At 41.4% G+C, this 20,593-nt stretch overlaps 2 protein-coding genes across 3 annotated transcripts; both read left to right on the top strand.

Moving 5' to 3' along the window:
- The first annotated feature begins 1,066 nt into the window (after nt 1–1,066).
- Nucleotides 1,067–3,255, top strand: LOC122698940 (gamma-crystallin B). Its single transcript, XM_043910615.1, has 3 exons — nt 1,067–1,101; nt 1,198–1,440; nt 2,916–3,255. The coding sequence occupies exons 1-3, from the start codon at nt 1,093–1,095 to the stop codon at nt 3,189–3,191; spliced, it is 528 nt and encodes a 175-aa protein (XP_043766550.1). The 5' UTR covers nt 1,067–1,092; the 3' UTR covers nt 3,192–3,255.
- An 8,950-nt stretch (nt 3,256–12,205) lies between these two features.
- LOC122698941 (gamma-crystallin C) lies at nt 12,206–14,279 on the top strand. 2 transcript variants are annotated; one of them, XM_043910616.1, is made up of 3 exons: nt 12,206–12,301; nt 12,406–12,648; nt 13,940–14,279. In XM_043910616.1, the coding sequence occupies exons 1-3, from the start codon at nt 12,293–12,295 to the stop codon at nt 14,210–14,212; spliced, it is 525 nt and encodes a 174-aa protein (XP_043766551.1). In that variant the 5' UTR covers nt 12,206–12,292; the 3' UTR covers nt 14,213–14,279. The 2 variants fall into 2 exon arrangements, with proteins under 2 accessions (XP_043766551.1, XP_043766552.1); XM_043910617.1 differs by having other exon boundaries at nt 13,937–14,212.
- Nucleotides 14,280–20,593: the final 6,314 nt, after the last annotated feature.

The following is a 20,593-nucleotide window of genomic DNA, read 5'->3' on the forward strand; positions in this document are numbered from 1 at the left end:
TTTCTACATTACTCCTTGCTGTTTTTCAGTCAAAAGGTTATGTCTGACTTTTTTGCGACCCCAGGGACTGTAGCCCACCAGGCTTTTCTGTCCACGGGATTTCCCAGGCAAGAATACTGGAGCGGGTTGCCATTTCCTTCTCCAGGGGATCTTCTTGACCCAGGGATCGAACTCACACTTCCTGCACTACAGGCAGATTCCTCACCACTGAACCACCAGGGAAGCCCCTACATTAATCCTTATACTAACTCAAATCACCCTTCTCAAGGAAGCAGGAATTTACCAAGGTGAAGAGGAAAGACAGATCTTAGGACATTTGAAGGAGGCCAGGGACCCCCCAAAAAGCGAGCAATCTCTGGGCAGCACCAGCAGAAGGAAGGGTGCAGGCTCCCAGGGAGACATGAAGAGAGGAAGGCCACAACCATCTGCTTTCATTCAGGTCAAAGCCAAGGACTGAGGGCCTACTCTGTGCCCATCCCTGCTCTAGGGCCCAGGGACAGAAAAGAACAAGGATCATTCCCAGCCTCAGGGAGCCCACAAATTTTCAGCCAAGTGTCAATTTCACTCAAGATAGGCCCCCAAACAACAACATTGATAATCACAGAATCTTGAATTTGAACTAACTTTATGCTCTTCAAAGCATTTTCAAAAATAACTTCATTTGATTCCCTCTTCCTTATTAAAGTTCTCATTTTCAAGAAATTTTTTTAAACACCAGTCCCTAAGCAGAACACAGTGTTTAATTACCTTTAAGGAGTCAGTTAAGCAGAGTAGGCTATAAACTAAAAGCATGGGGATAGAATTTTGCTCGTCCTTCTAAAGAGGAAAGACTTTTCATTTTGGTGGCAACAACAGCTTTTGTGAATTAGAAAAACCCGAACGTACCAGAAAGAATGAGAGTAAACATTCAGCTAACCCCAATGACCAGGGGGAGGGGGAGCGGAGAGCTTGCAAATCCCCTTACTCACCGAAATAGGCCCCTTTTGTGTGATTTCCTGCGGAGGCAGCATTCAGGGCTGCTATATATACAGCGGCCCTCCCCCTAGTCCCACACAGCGCCCAGCGAACACCTCCTGCTCCCTTACCGCCAGCATGGGAAAGGTAAGTGCGGGGAACCTTTGCGCCACCTTTGCCCCGTCGCGGCATCTCCAGCGGGGCTGCAAATCGCTTCATGCTCCCACATCTTCCGTTTTGCAGATCACCTTCTACGAGGACCGGGGCTTCCAGGGCCACTGCTACGAGTGCAGCAGCGACTGCCCCAACCTGCAGCCCTACTTCAGCCGCTGCAACTCCGTCCGCGTGGACAGCGGCTGCTGGATGCTCTATGAGCGCCCCAACTACCAGGGCCACCAGTACTTCCTGCGGCGCGGAGACTACCCCGACTACCAGCAGTGGATGGGCCTCAGCGACTCGGTCCGCTCCTGCCGCCTCATCCCGCCAGTGAGCCTGGTTCCGTCTTTGTCTTCCGTTTCTTTGGAAATCAAAGCCATTAAGAAATAGCATTCTTCAACCAAACCGTTCTGACTAGACAGCAGGAAGTGGGAGTGAGCCCAGGGCATGCAGTCCATTCTAGAGGGATGTCTCAGATGGGAAGCCATTCTTCACGAACTTTGTGGTGTTTTGTTTTTTTTTTAAATCACAGATTCCCAGTGTTTTATGTTTTAAGTGTAGTCAAAGATAAAAAGACGCATTAAGAGAAAGCATGTCATAGAAGAGACTAAAGTTATCCTCTGTTCAAGATATTTCTTTTTTTTAAGTATAGGTGATTTAAAATGTGTTAATTTCTGCAGTACAGCAAAGATTCAGTTATACACACATTTTTATATTCTTTACCATTTTGGTTTATCACAGGATATTGAATATAGTTCCCTGTGCTGTATAGTAGGGCCTCCATTCTATATACAAAAATTTGCATCTGCTAACCCCAAACTCCTGCTCCAAGGTACAAGATTTTTTTAAAGCGGTCATTACAAGCCGTGTCAACTCAGAAACCCAGTATATCCAAATTTATAAATACAATCTGGGTCTGTTTAATTGATAAAAATACTTTTGCTTGCTTTGACTTACTTTTCTATTCGATTATCCTCCTAGAGAAGACAGGCCCCCTGATTTCTATTCTAATTTTGTAATTGGTACCTATTAGCTTGCTTAGGGGTAGGAATCAGAGGAAAGGCCTCATCCAAACTAAAGTTTGAGATCCAGTATTTCCCAGAGAGTGATTGCAGAGTTCTTAGAAGAATGTGTGGGAGTTGGGGGGTTGGGGGTGGGATAAATGTCACCCAAACTTCATGAAACATCCAAGTTTCATGAAGATGATTCCTGCTGCTGGGGGAGTGAGGAAGGGGAGGGTAGGAGGTCAGAAAGGAAGCTTGATTGTCACATAGGTTGAAATTTGAACTGAAAATGAGGTTACAAAGACAGAGGTAGAGAAAATGTGCCATCTTTTTTTTTTTTTAACAAGAGCTTCATAATCCTTCCAAAGTAAACATGAAAACCAAAACATTGGCCTTACAGAAAATAGCTAAATTTTGGTTCCTTTTTAACAAGAATAATAGATCAAATGAGGCTTCACTTTCCAATAATGCTCACTTTTCTACTTGGAGAGGAACTTTCTCTGATAAGAAGTCCTAAAATAATCAGTCTTATTTTAGACCAACCTTACTTCTCAAGGAGAGAGGGTGGTACATAGCAACTGAAGGGCTGCCATGTTCTGTTTCTAGGTTAGCCCGGTTGTTAGATTCACAGGTGGGCGATGAGGGCAAACCTGGTTTGCCTGCAAACCTGGTTTGAAACATGGTTGTTGTAGACTTGAACTAAGAGCTTTGGGGCAGGTGTGACCAGGGAGTGCAGGAGCTAGAACTTTAATTTCTCTCTATTTGTATCCATTTCCTTTTTCTGTTCTGTCTGTCGCTCAGCACACTGGCACTTTCAGAATAAGAATCTACGAGAGAGATGACTTCAGAGGACAGATGTCAGAGATCACAGACGATTGTCCCTCTCTTCAAGACCGCTTCCATCTCAATGAGATTCACTCCCTCAACGTGCTGGAGGGTTCCTGGGTCCTCTACGAGATGCCAAACTACAGGGGAAGGCAGTACCTGCTGAGGCCAGGGGAGTACAGGAGATATCTTGACTGGGGGGCAATGAATGCCAAAGTTGGTTCTTTAAGACGGGTGATGGATTTTTATTGAAGTTTTAAATTCTCCACTTTTCTCCTTTAGAATCTAATAAAAGATTTAGCTTGTGTTTCTGGCACGAGTAGAGTCCTGCCTTTCTTTTCACGTATGGGGTCTTCATAAGCAATAATGGCATTTGGCCAGACATGATGACATGTTTTCAAGATGGGGAACAATATCTCGTAAGGGGAATTAAGTAGAGGATATTACTGCCAGCATTCTTTTAAAGTCTAGACCATGTGAAAGTGTAGTCGCTAAGTCATGTCCAACTCTTTGTAACCCCATGGACTGTAGCCCACCAGGCTCCTCTGTCCATGGGATTCCCCAGGCAAGAACACTGGAGTGGGTTGCCATTCCCTTCTTCAGGGGATCTTCCCAACCCAGGGATTGAATCCGGGCCTTCCGCATTGCAGGCAGATTCTTTACCATCTGAGCCACCAGGGAAGCCCTATATCTAGACCCTGCAGGCTCAAAGTTCAACTCAACTGGGTCAACCCACTTGTGGTTAATCTTACAAGGATATATTTACAATTATAATAATATTAATAAGTACTTGTTGAAACACCTCAAGTTATCCCTCCAGCTTATCCCACCATCTTCCCTATTTAATCCATTTTACCTAATCAAGAAGGTCATCCTTAGCATCTTGACTCCTACTTTAGCTCCATAAACAAACAAACAAACAAACAGGTCATTTCACCTAATGCCCTCCTTATCTTTCTAACAGCTTCCAACCATTTCTCCCAATTCCATGTCCAACATCTCATACCTCCATGAGATTTTCATGGAACTAGAACTCACTGTCTCTTTGCAGTATGTGCTTTGCAGAAATTTTTCAGGATTTTTACCAAAAACACCAACACATAGGAAAATTCTGCCTCCTATCACTTTAATAGGAGTAAAGTATTATGACATATGAAAAATAATATTAAATCAAAAATAAAGCACTGGGAACTTCCCTGGCAGTCCAGTGGTTGGCACTCTATGTTTCCACTGCCAGGGTCATGGGTTCAGTCTCTGGTGGGGGAACTAAGATCTCACATGCCACTCAGTAAAGCTAAAAAGAAAGAAAGAAAGAAAGAAAAGATAGAAAAAAATAGAAACTTGAAATTTTCTGCAGAAGTATGATTAATTGGAGGGGACATATATGTACTTACGGCTGATTCATGTTTATGTTTGACAAAAAACAACATTCTGTAAAGCAATTATCTTTTAATTAAAAAATAAATAAATTTACTAAAAAATGAATTAATCTCACTAATAAAAAAATTAAGGGCCCCGCCCCCGCCCGCTGTGCGCGCGCTGGCCGGGCAGCATGGCGGCGGCGGCGGGCGCCCCAAAAAAAAAAAAAAAAAATTAAAACATAATACATTAAAGAAAGTAAAAATAGATGAATGAGGAAATTGGGCCATAAGAAAAATAAGAGAGAGAAAGAGAGATGGAGCTAAGAGTAAAGCTTAAGCCCAAACTGGGTATGATAAGGCACTTTGCTGGCTGAAGATAGAGCCAGATTTGGACCCAGCAACCAAGATGCAGAGGGAAGTAAGATCACCTCCATGACCGACTGAGTCTATAAAGCAAATAAATTAATTATTCAAAACTAGCCTAACCATACCCAATAATGAAACCTAAAAGAAGATTTTCTTGTGGGTCCTAGTAAAGAGGATATTGAGTAAACAACATCCTATGATAATTAAACACAGGTCTCAGGACTCTTTTAAAGTTCCTCAGGACTTCCTTAGTGGTCCAGTGGTTAAGAATCCACCCTGCAATGCAGGGGACACGGGTTTGATCCCCAGTCAGGGAACTAGGATCCCACATGCTGTGAGACGGCTAAACCTGTACACCACAACTAAGGCCTGATGCAGTCAATAAGTAAATATTAAAAATAAATAAATAAAGTTCCTCAATGAAACTGTCGGCTTCAAGTCAAAATTCATCTGAAGTATCCCATCCTTTGAGATTCTAATAAACAGCTCAATCTCATCTCACAGCGGGTAGAAGATATGTACCACTTCTTCCAACACACATATATACCCAGCATATCTTGTCATTCTGGAGAGGGAATGAGTTGTTTACGGTTTCCCCAGTTAGGGAGCTGACTGTGGCTCAGATCATGAACTCCTTATTGACAAATTCAGACTTAAATTGAAGAAAGTTGGGAAAATCACTAGACCATTCAGGTATGACCTAAATCAAATCCCTTATGATTATACAATGGAAGTGAGAAATAGATTTAAGGGACTAGATCTGATAGACAGAGAGCCTGATGAATTACGAACAGAGGTTCGTGACACTGTACATGAGACAGGGAGCAAGACCATCCCCAAGAAAAAGAAATGCAAAAGAGCAAAATGGCTGTCTGAGGAGGCCTTACAAATAGCTGTGAGAAGAAGAGAAGTGAAAAGCAAAGGAGAAAAGGAAAGATATACCCATTTGAAAGCAGAGTTCCAAAGAATAGCAAGGAGAGATAAGAAAGCCTTCCTCAGTGATCAATGCAAAGAAATAGAGGAAAACAATAGAATGGGAAAGACTAGAGATCTCTTCAAGAAAATTAGAGATATCAAGGGAACATTTCATGAAAAGATGGGCTCAAAAAAGGATAGAAATTGTATGGACCTAACAGAAGCAGAAGATATTAAGAAGAGGTGGCAAGAAAATACGGAAGGACTGTACAAAAAAGATCTTCATGACCCAGATAATCACGATGGTGTGATCACTCACCTAGAGCCAGACACGCTGTAACGTGAAGTCAAGTGGGCCTTAGGAAGCATCACCACGAACAAAGCTAGTGCAGGTGATGGAATTCCAGTTGAGCTACTTCAAATCCTAAAAGATGATGCTGTGAAAGTACTGCACTCAATATGCCAGCAAATTTGGAAAACTCATCGGTGGCTACAGGACTGGAAAAGGTCAGTTTTCATTATAATCCCAAAGGAAGGCAATGCCAAAAAATGCTCAAACCACCACACAATTGCACTCATCTCACACGCTAGTAAAGTAATGCTGAAAATTCTCCAAGACAGGCTTCAGCAATACGTGAACTGTGAACTTCCAGATGTTCAAGCTGGTTTTAGAAAAAGAAGAGGAACCAGAGATCAAATTGCCAACACCCGCTGGATCATCAAAAAAGCAAGAGAGTTCCAGAAAAACATCTATTTCTGCTTTATTGACTATGCCAAAGCCTTTGACTGTGTGGATCACAATAAACTGTGGAAAATTCTTCAAGAGATCGGAATACCAGACCACCTGACCCACCTCTTGAGAAACCTATGTGCAGGTCAGGAAGCAACAGTTAGAACTGGGCATGGGACAACAGACTGGTTCCAAATAGGAAAAGGAGTACATCAACACTGTATATTGTCACCCTGCTTGTTTAACTTATATGCAGAGTACATCATGAGAAACGCTGGGCTGGAAGAAGCACAAGCTGGAATCAAGATTGCTGGGAGAAATACCAATGACCTCAGCTATGCAGATGACACCACCCTTATGGCAGAAAGTGAAGAAGAACTAAAGGGCCTCTTGATGAAAGTGAAAGAGAAGAGTGAAAAAGTTGGCTTAAAGCTCAACATTCAGAAAACTAAAATCATGGCATCCGGTCCTGTTACTTTATGGGAAGTAGATGGGGAAATAGTGGAAACAGTGTCAGACTTTATGTTTTGGGCTCCAAAATCACTGCGGATTGTGATTGCAACCATGAAATTAAAAGACGCTTACTCCTTGGAAGGAAAGTTATGGCCAATCTAGACAGCATATTAAAAAGCAGAGACATCACTTTGTCAATAAAGGTCCATCTAGTCAAGGCTACGGTTTTTCCAGTGGTCATGTATGGATGTGAGAGTTGGACTATATAGAAAGCTGGGCTCCAAAGAATTGATGCTTTTGAACTGTGGTGTTGGAGAAGACTCTTGAGAGCCCCTTGGACTCCAAGGAGATCCTACCAGTCCATCCTAAAGGAGATCAGTCCTGGATGTTCATTGGAAAGACTGATGTTGAAGCTGAAACTCCAATACTTTGGCCACCTCATGTGAAGAGCTGACTCATTTGAAAAGACCCTGATGCTGGGAAAGATTGAAGGCAGGCGGAGAAGGGGATGAGATGGTTCGATGGCATCACCGACTCAATGGAAATGAATTTGAGTAAACTCCAGGAGTTGGTGATGGACAGGGAGGCCTGGCGTGCTGCGGTTCATGGGGTCGCAAAGAGTCGGACACTACTGAGTGACTGAACTGAACTGAGTTACCCTCGGCTCTGAACTCCTGCCTTGTCACTGAGTGGATTCACCTTGACCTAAACTGGTGACATACTGCCTTTTCCTTTAACTCCTGAACCATTTCTCACATAAAGCAATAATGATGCAGCCAGCTTTGTTATAGAGGTTGTGAGGGTGAGATGCAAGTTTAAATCATAACAACACAGCAATATCAAGTTTAATATTAAGAGGTCCTGCTCTAGTCTGCAAGCTCCAACCTGTTTTTGGGTGGCCTGGTCTTTCCCATCCCTGCTTCTCTCTTCTCTGTTCTTAGATATACCCACATGATTGTTCACTTTTTATACAGAGTCCTCCCATCCCCCACCTTCAAGGGCTCCATATCCACTGCCCTAGTGGCTTATTACCAGAGCAAGCATAGAATTTGTTACTTAACCTGTCATTTTTGAGGGTGAAATTGTTTTTTATTAAGGATTGCACTGGGGCAAGAGGCATTAACAAGGACTGTTTCAGGCAAACTGAGGCACAAGGTTAGGCTTTTTATAAAGTTTCCTTCCCTGGAGGTTGCTGTATTATTTGATATTAATTGTTCCTAAATTCCAGTTCTTATAACATCTTCTCATTTAACCAAGCATGTATACGATACAAATGCCACATTAATTACTAGGAAGAAAGCAGGTGCGTGGTAAGGCCAATTGTGGACTGGACTTCAGTTCAGTTCAGCTCAGTCGCTCAGTCGTGTCTGACTCTTTAAACTCTTAAGACTTTTGTTGGCTTCCTGGAGATATTAGCCAGGACCCTCTATTTGGCAATAATAATACAATAAACATGAATAAGAAAACCAAAAGCTCTTAGAGTGCTGAGCTTTATGTTATTTGTTTAATGGAAATAAAATCACAAACTTCACTATGGAAGTTACCCTGAAACACTGGAACTGAAAGCACATAAAATTAGAGACACTGCTAATTCCTACCTCAGGACCTTTGCATATGAAGTTCCTTTTGGCTTATAATGACTTCTACATGATCTCCACGGGCTGACTTCTTTTGGACAATAGGTCTCCCTACAAATATCAACTTCTCTGGAGATGCCATATGACCATTCTATCTGTTGATTACAACTCTCACTCCATCTGAAGTGGATTACACCCAACTCGCTCCATCTGAAGTGATTTACCCGAAATTTTATATTTTACTTGTTTAGTGTTCCTCAATGGGATGGGGAATACATGTAAATCCATGGCTGATTAATGTCAATGTATGGAAAAAACCACTACAATATTGTAAAGTAATTAGCCTCCAACTAATAAAAATAAATGGAAAAAAAATACTATCTGAAATGTTCTCTTTTACTTCCTTAGTGTTTCTCTTCCTTACTAGAATGTAACATACCTGTGACCAGCTGCGTACCCATTGTCTGAGTGCAATCAAATATTAACTGAGTGCTGCGTGAATAAATGTGAGAATCAAATGAGGTATAATAAATGGAAATAGTTCTATAAAAAAAAAAATAAAAATGCTTCACTGAAACCCTTCAGGGACTTTGGGGTTTAGGGGGCATGAGTCACCTGTCTCTCTTCGTGGCCCTGCAATAAACCTTTCTCTGCTCAAAAAAAGAAAAAACTTTGGTTCTCATTGATCAGGTCTGCAAGTTGCTTCTCTTTCTGAGGTACAGGCAAAGGGAACACTCAGTTCAGTTCAGTTCAGTTCAGTCACTCAGTCATGTACAACTCTTTGCGACCCCATGAATCGCAGCACACCAGGACTCCCTGTCCATCACCAACTCCCAGAGTCCACCCAAACTCATGTCCATTGAGTCGGTGATGCCATCCAACCATCTCATCCTCTGTTGTCCCCTTCTCCTCCTGCCCCCAATCCTTCCCAGCATTAGGGTCTTTTCCAATGAGTCAGTTCTTCATATCAGGTGGCCAAAGTATTGGAGTTTCAGCTTCAGCATCAGTCCTTCCAATGAACACCCAGGACTGATCTCCTTCAGGATGGACTGGTTGGATCTCCTTGCAGTCGAAGGGACTCTCAAGAGTCTTCTCCAACACCACAGTTCAGAAGCATCAATTCTTCGGCGCTCAGCTTTCTTCACAGTCCAACTCTCATGGACTTCAGACACTAGCAAAACCCTGGAGCTGGCCACTGCTGTTGTGACACTGATGTGGCATCTCAGGAGATATAACCACTAGAATTATGAAGGAGCAGAGGACTTAGGGGACAACACAACTTTTCTGTTTTCTCTCTTTTGCTTACTCATCTTGCCTATTATAAAGTCCCATTAAATAGATCAAATGCAGGGTGCTTTTGAAAGTTGAAAGTTGCAAATGCTGAGTTTTGATGTGAGTGTGTAGGCCTGATGTGCTGAGCATTTGAAATAGGTCCTTTGGACTACTACAATGATGAATTTCAGATGAGGGAATAACATTCATATCCCCCAGACATTTATTGAGCAAACTTTATGTGCCAGTTCTTTCTGCCAGTTAGTGAGAATACAAAAGTAAAGATAGATAGGGAAGGGGGAGATAAATTAGGAGTTTGGGATAACATATACAGATTAGCATATATAAAATAGTAAGTAAGGGCCTAATATATAGCACAGGGAACTGTACTCAATAACCCATAAGGGAAAGCATCTGAGAAAGAACAGATATAAATATACATATAACTGAATCACTATTCTTAAAACTAATATACCATTATAAATCAACTATACACACACAGAAAGGAAGGAAGGAAGAAAAATAAAAGAAGAAGGAATAAATCAGAACAGTGTTTTTCAAAGTTTGGTCCAAGAACAATCTGGTGCTGTCAGTTAGAAATATAGACTCCTAGAGTTTTTTCCAGATCTAATGATGCAGAATCTTGGAAAAAAGTAGAGCCATAGCATTTTTAATAAGCACAGATGATTCATATGCACACTGGAGTTTGACGAGCACTAGGTGATTTCTTTTTGGTTTTTTTTTTTTGCACTTTTCATTTTGAATGGGAGTATAGCCAATTAACAATATTGTGACAGTTTCAGAACAATGAATGGACTCAGCCATGTATATATATATAAATGTATCCATTCTCCTGGAGAAGGAAATGGCAACCCACTCCAGTATTCTTGCCTGGAGAGTCCCATGGACAGAAGGGTCTGGCGTGCTATATAGTCCATGGGGTCTCAATAGTCAGACACCACTTAGCGACTAAACCACCACCACCACCATCCATTCTCCCCCAAGCCCACCTCTCACCCAGGCTGCCACATAACATTGAGCAGAGTTCCACAGCCTTAGGTGATTTCTGAAGTTCCTTCCAAATCTACACTTTCTCTGTGATGGAGACATTTTTTAGGCATCTTTGAAAGGATTGAACGTTTTGAGAGAGATAAATGGGTTGAAGTCATCCTTAATAATATTTCACTATGACTAATACCAAACAGTTACTCAGTGCTCATTTGTGCCCTGTACATGCCCAACACATTAAACACATAATCCCATTTATGCATGTCATGTCCTTCAGCCAAAGACCACCAGAAACACCTGCACTAAACAAGAGGGTTTGTTACTGGTAACAGCAGCAGAGAGAATATACACCATGGGGAAGCATGGACTGTCTTACAAGGCTTAGAAAGAACTATGAAAGGATTTGTACTTTGGTTAGGCGAATTGGGAAAGTGTCTAAAAAACAACCGTTGACTTGATTGGATGGGACAGCAAGGGTATTTTATGATTGAATATCTTAATAAATCTACTCGTGGGGAAGGGAGCAAAGAACAAAGATAAAGCTGCAATTGATAAAGAAGTAGCAGTTAATCGTTTTGGCTGAGAGAGGGGGTGTCTGGTATTTTGTGGGTGGCACATTGGCACATTTGTTTCTGCCCATGCTGAGACAAAATTATGAAGCGGCCTTATTTTGTCTCATTTCAGCATGGTCTCAGGGTAACCTTTCCTGAAGTTGGTATTTTGTGAGATTCTTTTTGTCTAGCAGGGAAATATGGCCTAGCTCTTCTGAGGGCCAGGCCAGCTCTGAAATATTAGAAGCTACCCTTCCTTCCTTTCTCATTCTGCATAGTATATCCCATGAGGTAAGTATTATGAAATAACTCTTGCTCTGAGAAGTCATAAGGCTTGGCCAAGTTCACCTGGCTACTAAGTGGACATTCCAAGTCCACGAACTTTTACCACCTTCTCCCGGTAAAGGGGAAGCAACCTATGAAGCAATATACTTCTCAGTCTTTAACCCAATGGCCATAAAAAACCTTTCTTTTGGTCTGTATCACAACTTGGCTGCCAGGGGCTAGACTCCAGTTATATGAATTGTAGTCACCAAAGAGGAAGTTTAATAGCTATGTCCTAACAGGTCAGCCCAGTCAAAACTAGCAAAAATCAGAATCCAGATTTGTGTCCTGCCCTGGCTTGACAAGTGCTGTGAAGAAAGAATTCTTAGATAGAGTGATCTCTGTCGTCCAGGAAAGTTAGTGCCTGTGGCACCCGCTTCACCCACAACCTCTCTGGAATTGTAGGGACCCATCCATAAGGGCATAGATTTTTCCCAGAAAATACATGAGGCATAACTGAATCATATGTATACAGAAGTGAGTCTCAGGTCAAAAGTTCAGCCTGATGCGCTGATAAATTTATAAAACACCAAGAATCCAAGTAAAAGCAACTCTAGGGACTCACCCAGAACCCGTACAGGACAGCGTTAGAATATACCAGAGAATGAGGGCAGGCTCGACAGGCATTTCCACTGAATGCAGCACGTAAAAGGGATCCAAAAAAATCCCCTTACTCACCCCCCGGGGGCCCCTTTTGTGTTGTTCTTGCCAACGCAGCAGCCGCCCTGCTATATAGACCCGGCGCGCGGCTGGGGCCTCATCGCCCTGAACTCGCATCATCCGTTGTCAATCAGCCATGGGCAAGGTAAATGGCACACAAGGGAAATAAAATGGAGGGGGGAAATGCCTGTATACAGGATTTATTACGGGGAGCTAATGCTTTGGTTTTGAATTATTCTTCCTTTGCAGATCACCTTCTACGAGGACCGGGGCTTCCAGGGCCACTGCTACGAGTGCAGCAGCGACTGCCCCAACCTGCAGCCCTACTTCAGCCGCTGCAACTCCGTCCGCGTGGACAGCGGCTGCTGGATGCTCTATGAGCGCCCCAACTACCAGGGCCACCAGTACTTCCTGCGGCGCGGAGACTACCCCGACTACCAGCAGTGGATGGGCCTCAGCGACTCGGTCCGCTCCTGCTGTCTCATCCGCGACGTGAGTTCCGCTTGATTCCAATCCCGCCGCCTGAGTGTCCAGCAGTCTATTACGATGGGTGTTAAGGCACGGAGGTCTTCCTTTAAATATACCTAAGAGTTAAGTGGCCTTTCGGAAGCTGACAAAGCCCTGTTAGATCTAGGCGCGCGCACACACACACGCACGCACGCACGCGCGCGCCAGCAGAGAATATAAGAACGAATTCCCTTAGGGAAAGCGTCAGTTTTGTTTTTAATTTTTACTGCCATTAGGTTAATCAGAGCTTGTCTGTAACAAATGTTAATATCACAGCGGATGTAACGAAAGTGGGGAGCCAGTTGGGCATAAGAAGGCAGTATTTCTAACAAGTCAGTTTTTAACCTATAGTAAAGGAATTGATAATGAACAAATCTGATAGTTTCCAGTGCAGACTAATAAATATAGACAAGTCTACTGTTAATTAAGCCGTTCAAAGATATTGTCCAATTCTGGGAAAAGTAATTTTTCTTAATTGAGAAAGTCAATTGAACTTTGGTTTCAGACTATTTAAACAAAATTTCCACCAAAGGTGTAGTTTTTAAAAATCTTATTTTAGTAGTAAATTTATGTGTATATGTATATACATTTGGGCTTCCCTGGTAACCCAGCTGGTAAAGAATCCACCTGCAATGCAGGAAATCCCAGTTCGATTCCTGTGTCAGGAAGATCCACTGGAGAATGGATAGGCTACCCACTCCAGTGTTCTTAGGCTTGCTTTCCTGGTGGCTCAGCTGGTAAAGAATCTGCCTGCAATGTGGAAGACCTGGGTTTGATCCCTGGGTTGGGAAGATCCCCTGGAGAAGGGACCAGGCAAACTACTTCAGTATTCTGGCCTGGAGAATTCTATGGACTGTATAGTCCATGGGGTCCCAAAGAGTTGGACATGACTGAGTGACTTTCACACACTCACATATACATTTGGGAAATAATACTCATATTAAAATATTAACAAAATACTTATCATTTTCCTCCCAAATATAAGTTTTAGTTATAACATAGGAATCAAGAAATTAGGGAATTAAGTATTAGGAATCAAGATATTTGATTTTTTGATTGAGTCTAAACCAGACCTTGAACCTCTTAAAAATTCCACCTCCCACATTAAAAAAATGGAAAATTAACATGCAAATATTTGTTAATATTTGCTAGTAGAATATGGATCACAGCAATTTCAGAGTCTCAGTTCTGACATTGCCCACCTCATGTCCCAACCTGCCAAGTTCATCTCCTGTTTGATTGCTTTTTCTGCTCCTTCTCTGTGTGGACCGAGCAGACAAGCTCCCATAGGCTGCGGCTGTATGAGAGAGAGGACCAGAAAGGCCTCATGGTGGAGCTGAGCGAGGACTGCCCCTGCATCCAGGACCGCTTCCGCCTGAGCGAGGTCCGCTCGCTGCACGTGCTGGAGGGCTGCTGGGTCCTCTACGAGATGCCCAACTACCGGGGGCGGCAGTACCTGCTGCGGCCCCAAGAGTACAGGCGCTACCAAGACTGGGGGGCCGTGGATGCCAAGGCGGGCTCTCTGCGGAGGGTGGTGGATTTATACTAAAATAGGTTCACACTACCGTTTTCTCATTTTGGAATCTAATAAAGTATTTAGTCTGTATTGTTGGCAATCGCTGGCTTCTGTTTTTCTTTCATTGTGTACCAATTAATCCACCTGTAAATGCTCCCCATTAAAGGCTGAGAAGTGGATACGGTGGGGGGCAGGGAGGTCTCTTCCCAGAAAAGAATCAAGGTAGAATGAGTTTTGAACAAGGGTCAGGAGTGGAGGTGGAGAAAGGAGGGAGCCTGTCTGAGAAATAAAGGCAGATTGAAGGAGAGAAATGGGGGATTTCTCTGGTGGCCCAGTGCTTAAGAATCTGCCTCACAATGCAAGGAAATGGATTCATCCCTGGTTGGGGAACTAAGATCCCACATGCAGCGGATCAACTAAGCCCTCATGGGGCAACCACAGAGCCCCTGTACCACCTCAAGGAAAGAGCCTACATGAGGGCAAGGAAGAACCTGAGTGCTTCAACTAAGACCCTGTGCAGCTAAAAAATCAATAAATATTCAAACGAGAGAAATGGGAGGGGGTGACTGGGGAAAAGCCGCATTCAACTGAGCGCCTAAGGAACAGCATTCCAGCAGTTTCCTTCTGACCCAAGAAGCAGTCATGAGCCACAGAGAGACACAGATGAGTGGTGAAGGGCAGCCCATTTGCAAAAAGCATGATTAGACTACATAAGGAATTGTAGCTTTGTTTCACTTTCAAGCAGAGTATTATACAACTAATGCCAGGGCTGCCATCAGTCATTGGCATACTTTCGAACTCAGTTGAAGACCCTCCTTCTTATTCCAAAATAACTCCTGATTAGAGTGCACCCCTTGGCCTGTTCAGCTACTGGACCAAACACTGTGTGAATTTCAGAAACTGCAAAGTGCCCAGCTAATGCAAGTAAATTAATGAGATAGACATTAACATTCTAAATAGATGTGCATAATATAGTGTGCTGCAAACAAAAAGAAGTTCTTTACCAAAAAAAGGGCTCAAATTTAAAGGCACATTAAAGAAAGTCATAATTTCTAGGGTGTTTTGAAGTAACATCTGCTTGCTCTGCATATTTTTACCCATAGTGAATATGCAGCGAAGCCTTGCAAAGTTTTTAATTGAAAATTCTTTCATCAGAGAAAATTGTTAATATTTTTAATTTGAAATTTTGCCTCCAAAGTGAAAGTCTCTCATAACCTTACTACTTTATGCATCCTATAAAGAAAGTGGAGGAGTCCTTCTGAGTCCCCGTTTTTATTCCTAGCCCTTTTTTACACTTGGTGGGTATGCTTCTCAAATGTTCCCTCATTTATGTAGCTGTCTCATGAAGCACATGCCTTTTTTCTCTACAAGAATGAAATTATGCTGAACATATTAGTCTGCAGCTGGCTTTTAAAGTGTAATGTGACATGGATATCTATCTAGGTAAGCACCTTGTTTTCTTAATGGCTGCATTGTGTTCCCTTGTTGGAGATCTGCTGGATTATTTAATTATTTATTCATTGGTAACTGGGCTTCTCCAATTTTTCTTATACAAACAAGGCTACAATGAGTATCATCGGATATATATCTTTATCTATGCATGCATGCTGCATGCTAACTTGCTTCAGTCATGTCCCACACTTTGCGACCCCAGGGATGGTAGCCCACCAGGCTCCTCTCTCCAAGGGGTTCTCCAGGCAAGAATACTGGAATGGGCTGCCATTTCCTTCTCCAGGGAAACTTCCCGACCCAGGGGTCAAACCAGCATCTCTTTATGTCTCCTGCATTGGCAAATGGTTTCTTTACCACTAGTACCACCTGGGAAGCCCCATCTTTATCTATACATGCTATAGTTTCTGGAGGACAGAGGCTGAGGAGTGACACTGTCACTCTTAGCACAGGTTATTTTTTCTTTCAATGGACTGCTCAATTATTAGCCACCAGGGAGCCTAACTTCTTTGAGTTAGGAGTGTCACTATTTACTGAGCACCTACCATAGGCCTGCCGTGTGCAGCACTGGAAATGAAAAATGAAAACAAACAGAAGTTATTGTTCCTCCTGCGACAGAACTCTACACAAAAATACTAAACACTAACAATAAACAATTAATACATGATCACTCTTTTTGGTCCAGTGCTTCCCAAGTACTAAATAATACGCATACACATCTAATCACTTGTTTAACAAGTACTGTTACTGCACAGTTTTAGGGCATCCCATGACCCATTTCTGGGGAAAAAATGGAGCAATGTTTATCTCTGTATTTTTTTGTGATAACAGTTTTTATTCTTTAACATTTGGGGAGGGAAAATATTTCCCTGGTATGATACACACATTTAGAACTTCCTTACATACCTTGGGCTTCCCTGATAGCTCAGTTGGTAGAGAATCTGCCTGCAATGCAGGAGACCCCGGTTCCATTCCTGGGTCGGGAAGATCCTCTGGAGAAGGAATAGGCTACCCACTCCAGTATTCCTGGGCTTCTCTTGTGACTCAGCTTGTAAAGAATCTGCCTGCAATGTGGGAGACCTGGGTTCGATCCTTGGCTTGGGAAGATCCCCTGGAGAAGAGAAAGGCTACCCACTCCAGTATTCTGGCCTAGAGAATTGCATGGGCTGTATAGTCCATGGGGTCCCAAAAAGTTGGACACGACTGAGCCACTTTCGCTTTACATACCTTACCTTTCTGCGACACCTTTTTCTCTTTTATGGAACAACAAGTCCAGTGAAAACAGTTTTCAGTGAATAGGGAAAAAAAAATTAGTTTTGACACAACAGACAAAAGATTGCATGGCAGGAGTAGCTAATTCCAGCCTTTGGCCCTTTGGCTAATTCTACCCCCATCCCATTTCTACCTTTCTGCTCCTTTTTCTAGCCCACTAGTCTCTTTTTTATAAAGAATTATGTGGGCCATTTTTTAAAGTGTTTATTGAGTTGATACACTATGGCTTCTGTTTTATGTTTGGGGTTTTTGGCCATGAGGCATGCAGGCTCTTAGCTCCCTGACCAGGGATCGAACAGGCACTCCTTGCATTGGAAGGCAAAGTCTTAACCACTGGACCACCAGAGAAGTCCCTAGCCCACTAGTCTCGAGGTACAAAGCTTCACTAAAATCCTCCTGTCCTAAGGAGAAATGTTAACAATCCAGAACTGCCCATTTCTTGCGCTAAAAATAAACATGCTTGAGATGCACATATAGCAATTCTAATAATAATCCAAACATTTCACAAATGACTTATTTTCTTTCTCTTTTTTTCACATAAAATCACTGGGAGCTTACAATCCAACATGAAGTATACTGCATAAAAAATTATTACAAGATAATGGTTATAATTCCCTATGCTGTACAAGACATCCTTGTTTCTTCTCTATTTTATATATAGTAGTTTGTATTCTTTCTTTTCTTTAGAGCCATGCTGCCCAGCATATAGGATCTTAGTTCCTGACCGGGATCAAACCTGTGCCCCCTGCAGTGAAAGCTTGGACTCCTAACCACTGGGCCACCAGGAAAGTCCTACTAGCTTGTATTTCTTAATCCCATACCCCTAATTTATCCCTCCTCCCTTGGAGGGATAAGTTCTGAAATAACTCTAGAATAAGATTTGAAAATATTATAACAGACTCTCTCACCAGCAATTGCTTGCCATATTTTTCACATTCTTGAAAACAAGTGGGTCTCAATATTTTAGATTTCTCAGACCAATTTTCTTTAAATAAGAATTAACACAGGATTGCCAATTTTTATTTTGCTGAGCAAGAATATTTGTAATTAAAAACTAAACAACAGTAAATCAAAACTAAGCACCATTTATTATTGAATCATTTTATATTTAAAAAAAACACATTTTAAAAAGAATATTTTAACCCCCTCAAATATACAAGTTTCTAATCAAGTGTGGTTCAGATCAAGAAAATATGCATAGGAATATTGCTTCTATTTATAGGTGTTTTGTTTTTGTTTTTAATTTGGAAAAAAAAAAACTGGTAGAAACTGGGCAGAGTTTGAAAACTTTTGTTTGGGATTACAATTCAGTGCCATCAAGGGCTAGGGAGATGATATAAATACAGGCATACCTCAAAGACATTGCAGGTTCAGTTCCAGACCATGACAATAAAGCAAATATCACAATAAAATGAGTCACAGGAATTTTTTGGTTTCCCAGTGCAAATAAAAGTTATATTTATGCTATACTATAGTCCATTAATAAATGCAACAGCATTATGTATAAAAACAATGCAAAAAAGAGTGGATATATGTAGATGTATAGTTGATTCCTTTTGCTATACACCTGAAACTAATACAACATTATAAATCAATAAATTTACTATACTCCAATAAAAATTAATAAAAACAATATACATATCTTAATTTAAAATACTTTATTGCTAATCAAGGCTAACCATCATCTGAGCCTTCAGCAAATCATATTCTTCTTGCTGATGGAGGATCTTGCCTCATGCTGATGACTGCTAACTGAACAGGCTCATGGTTGCTGAAGGTCATAGTGGCTGTGGCAATTTTGTAAAATAAGACAATAACAAAATTTGCTACATAGATTGATTCTTTCTTTTACAAGCAATCTCTGTAGCATGTAATGCTCTTTAATAGCATTTTACCCACAGTAGAACTTTTTTCAAATCCTACCACTGCTTTATTGAATTTTTGACATCAATTTCATGTAATAGTCTAAATTCATTGTTGTCATTTTGAGAGCCTTCACGAAATTTTCCCCAGGAGTAGATTTCATCTCAAGAAATCACTTTCTTTGCTTATCCATAGGAAGCAACTCTTCATCCATTAAAGTTTTATCATGTGGTGGCAGCAATTCATTTACATCCTCATGATCCACTTCTAATTCCAGTTCTCCTGCTATTCCCACCACATCTGCATTTAATTCCTCCACTGAAGTCTTGAACCCCTCAAAGTCATCCAGGAGGATTGGAATCAACTTCTTCCAAACTCCCGTTATCACTGATATTTTGATTATTTCCCATGAATCGTGAATGCTCTTCATGGCATCTAGAATGACAAATCTTTTCAGAAGGTTTTTAATTGACTTTGCCCAAATTCATCATAGGAATCACTATTTATGGCAGCTAAAGGCTTATTAAATGTATTTCCTAAATAATCTGATTTGAAAGTCAAAATCACTCTTTGATCCATGGGCTGCAGAAGGGATGTTGTGTAAACAGGAATGAAAATAACATTAATCTCATTGTACATCTCTATCAGAGCTACTGGGTGGCCAGGTGCCTTGTCACTGACAGTACTATTTTGAAAAGAATCTTTTTTTGGAGTAGTAAGTCTCAACAGTGAGCTTAAAATATACAGTAAACCAATGATGTTCTATCATTCAGGCTGTGTTGTTGTTTCATTTATAGATTACAGGGAGAGTAGATTATGCATAATTCCAAACGACTTGGATTTCTGAAATGGTAGATGAGAACTGGCTTCATTTAAGATCACTAGCTGAAAAAAAAAAAAAAAAGATCACTAGCTGAATTAGCTCCTAAAAAGAGAGTCTGAAACTCTCACTGTTTGCAGATGACATGATCCTCTACATAGAAAACCCTAAAGACTCTACCAGAAAATTACTAGAGCTAATCAATGAATATAGTAAAGTTGCAGGATATAAAATTAACACACAGAAATCCCTTGCATTCCTATATACTAACAATGAAAAAACAGAAAGAGAAATTAAGGAAACAATACCATTCACCATTGCAACAAAAAGAATAAAATACTTAGGAGTATATCTACCTAAAGAAACAAAGGACCTATACATAGAAAACTATAAAACACTGATGAAAGAAATCAAAGAGGACACAAACAGATGGAGAAACATACCGTGTTCATGGATTGGAAGAATCAATATTGTCAAAATGGCTATTCTACCCAAAGCAATCTATAGATTCAATGCAATCCCTATCAAGCTACCAACAGTATTTTTCACAGAACTAGAACAAATAATTTCACAATTTGTATGGAAATACAAAAAACCTCGAATAGCCAAAGTAATCTTGAGAAAGAAGAATGGAACTGGAGGAATCAACCTGCCTGACTTCAGACTCTACTACAAAGCCACAGTCATCAAGACAGTATGGTACTGGCACAAAGACAGAAATATAGATCAATGGAACAGAATAGAAAGCCCAGAGATAAATCCACGAACCTATGGACACCTTATCTTTGACAAAGGAGGCAAGGATACACAATGGAAAAAAGACAACCTCTTTAACAAGTGGTGCTGGGAAAACTGGTCAACCACTTGTAAAAGAATGAAACTAGAACACTTTCTAACACCATACACAAAAATAAACTCAAAATGGATTAAAGATCTAAATGTAAGACCAGAAACTATAAAACTCCTAGAGGAGAACATAGGCAAAACACTCTCCGACATAAATCACAGCA

Source organism: Cervus elaphus, chromosome 8 (assembly GCF_910594005.1).
Source record: "Cervus elaphus chromosome 8, mCerEla1.1, whole genome shotgun sequence".
Classification (NCBI taxonomy): domain Eukaryota; kingdom Metazoa; phylum Chordata; class Mammalia; order Artiodactyla; family Cervidae; genus Cervus; species Cervus elaphus.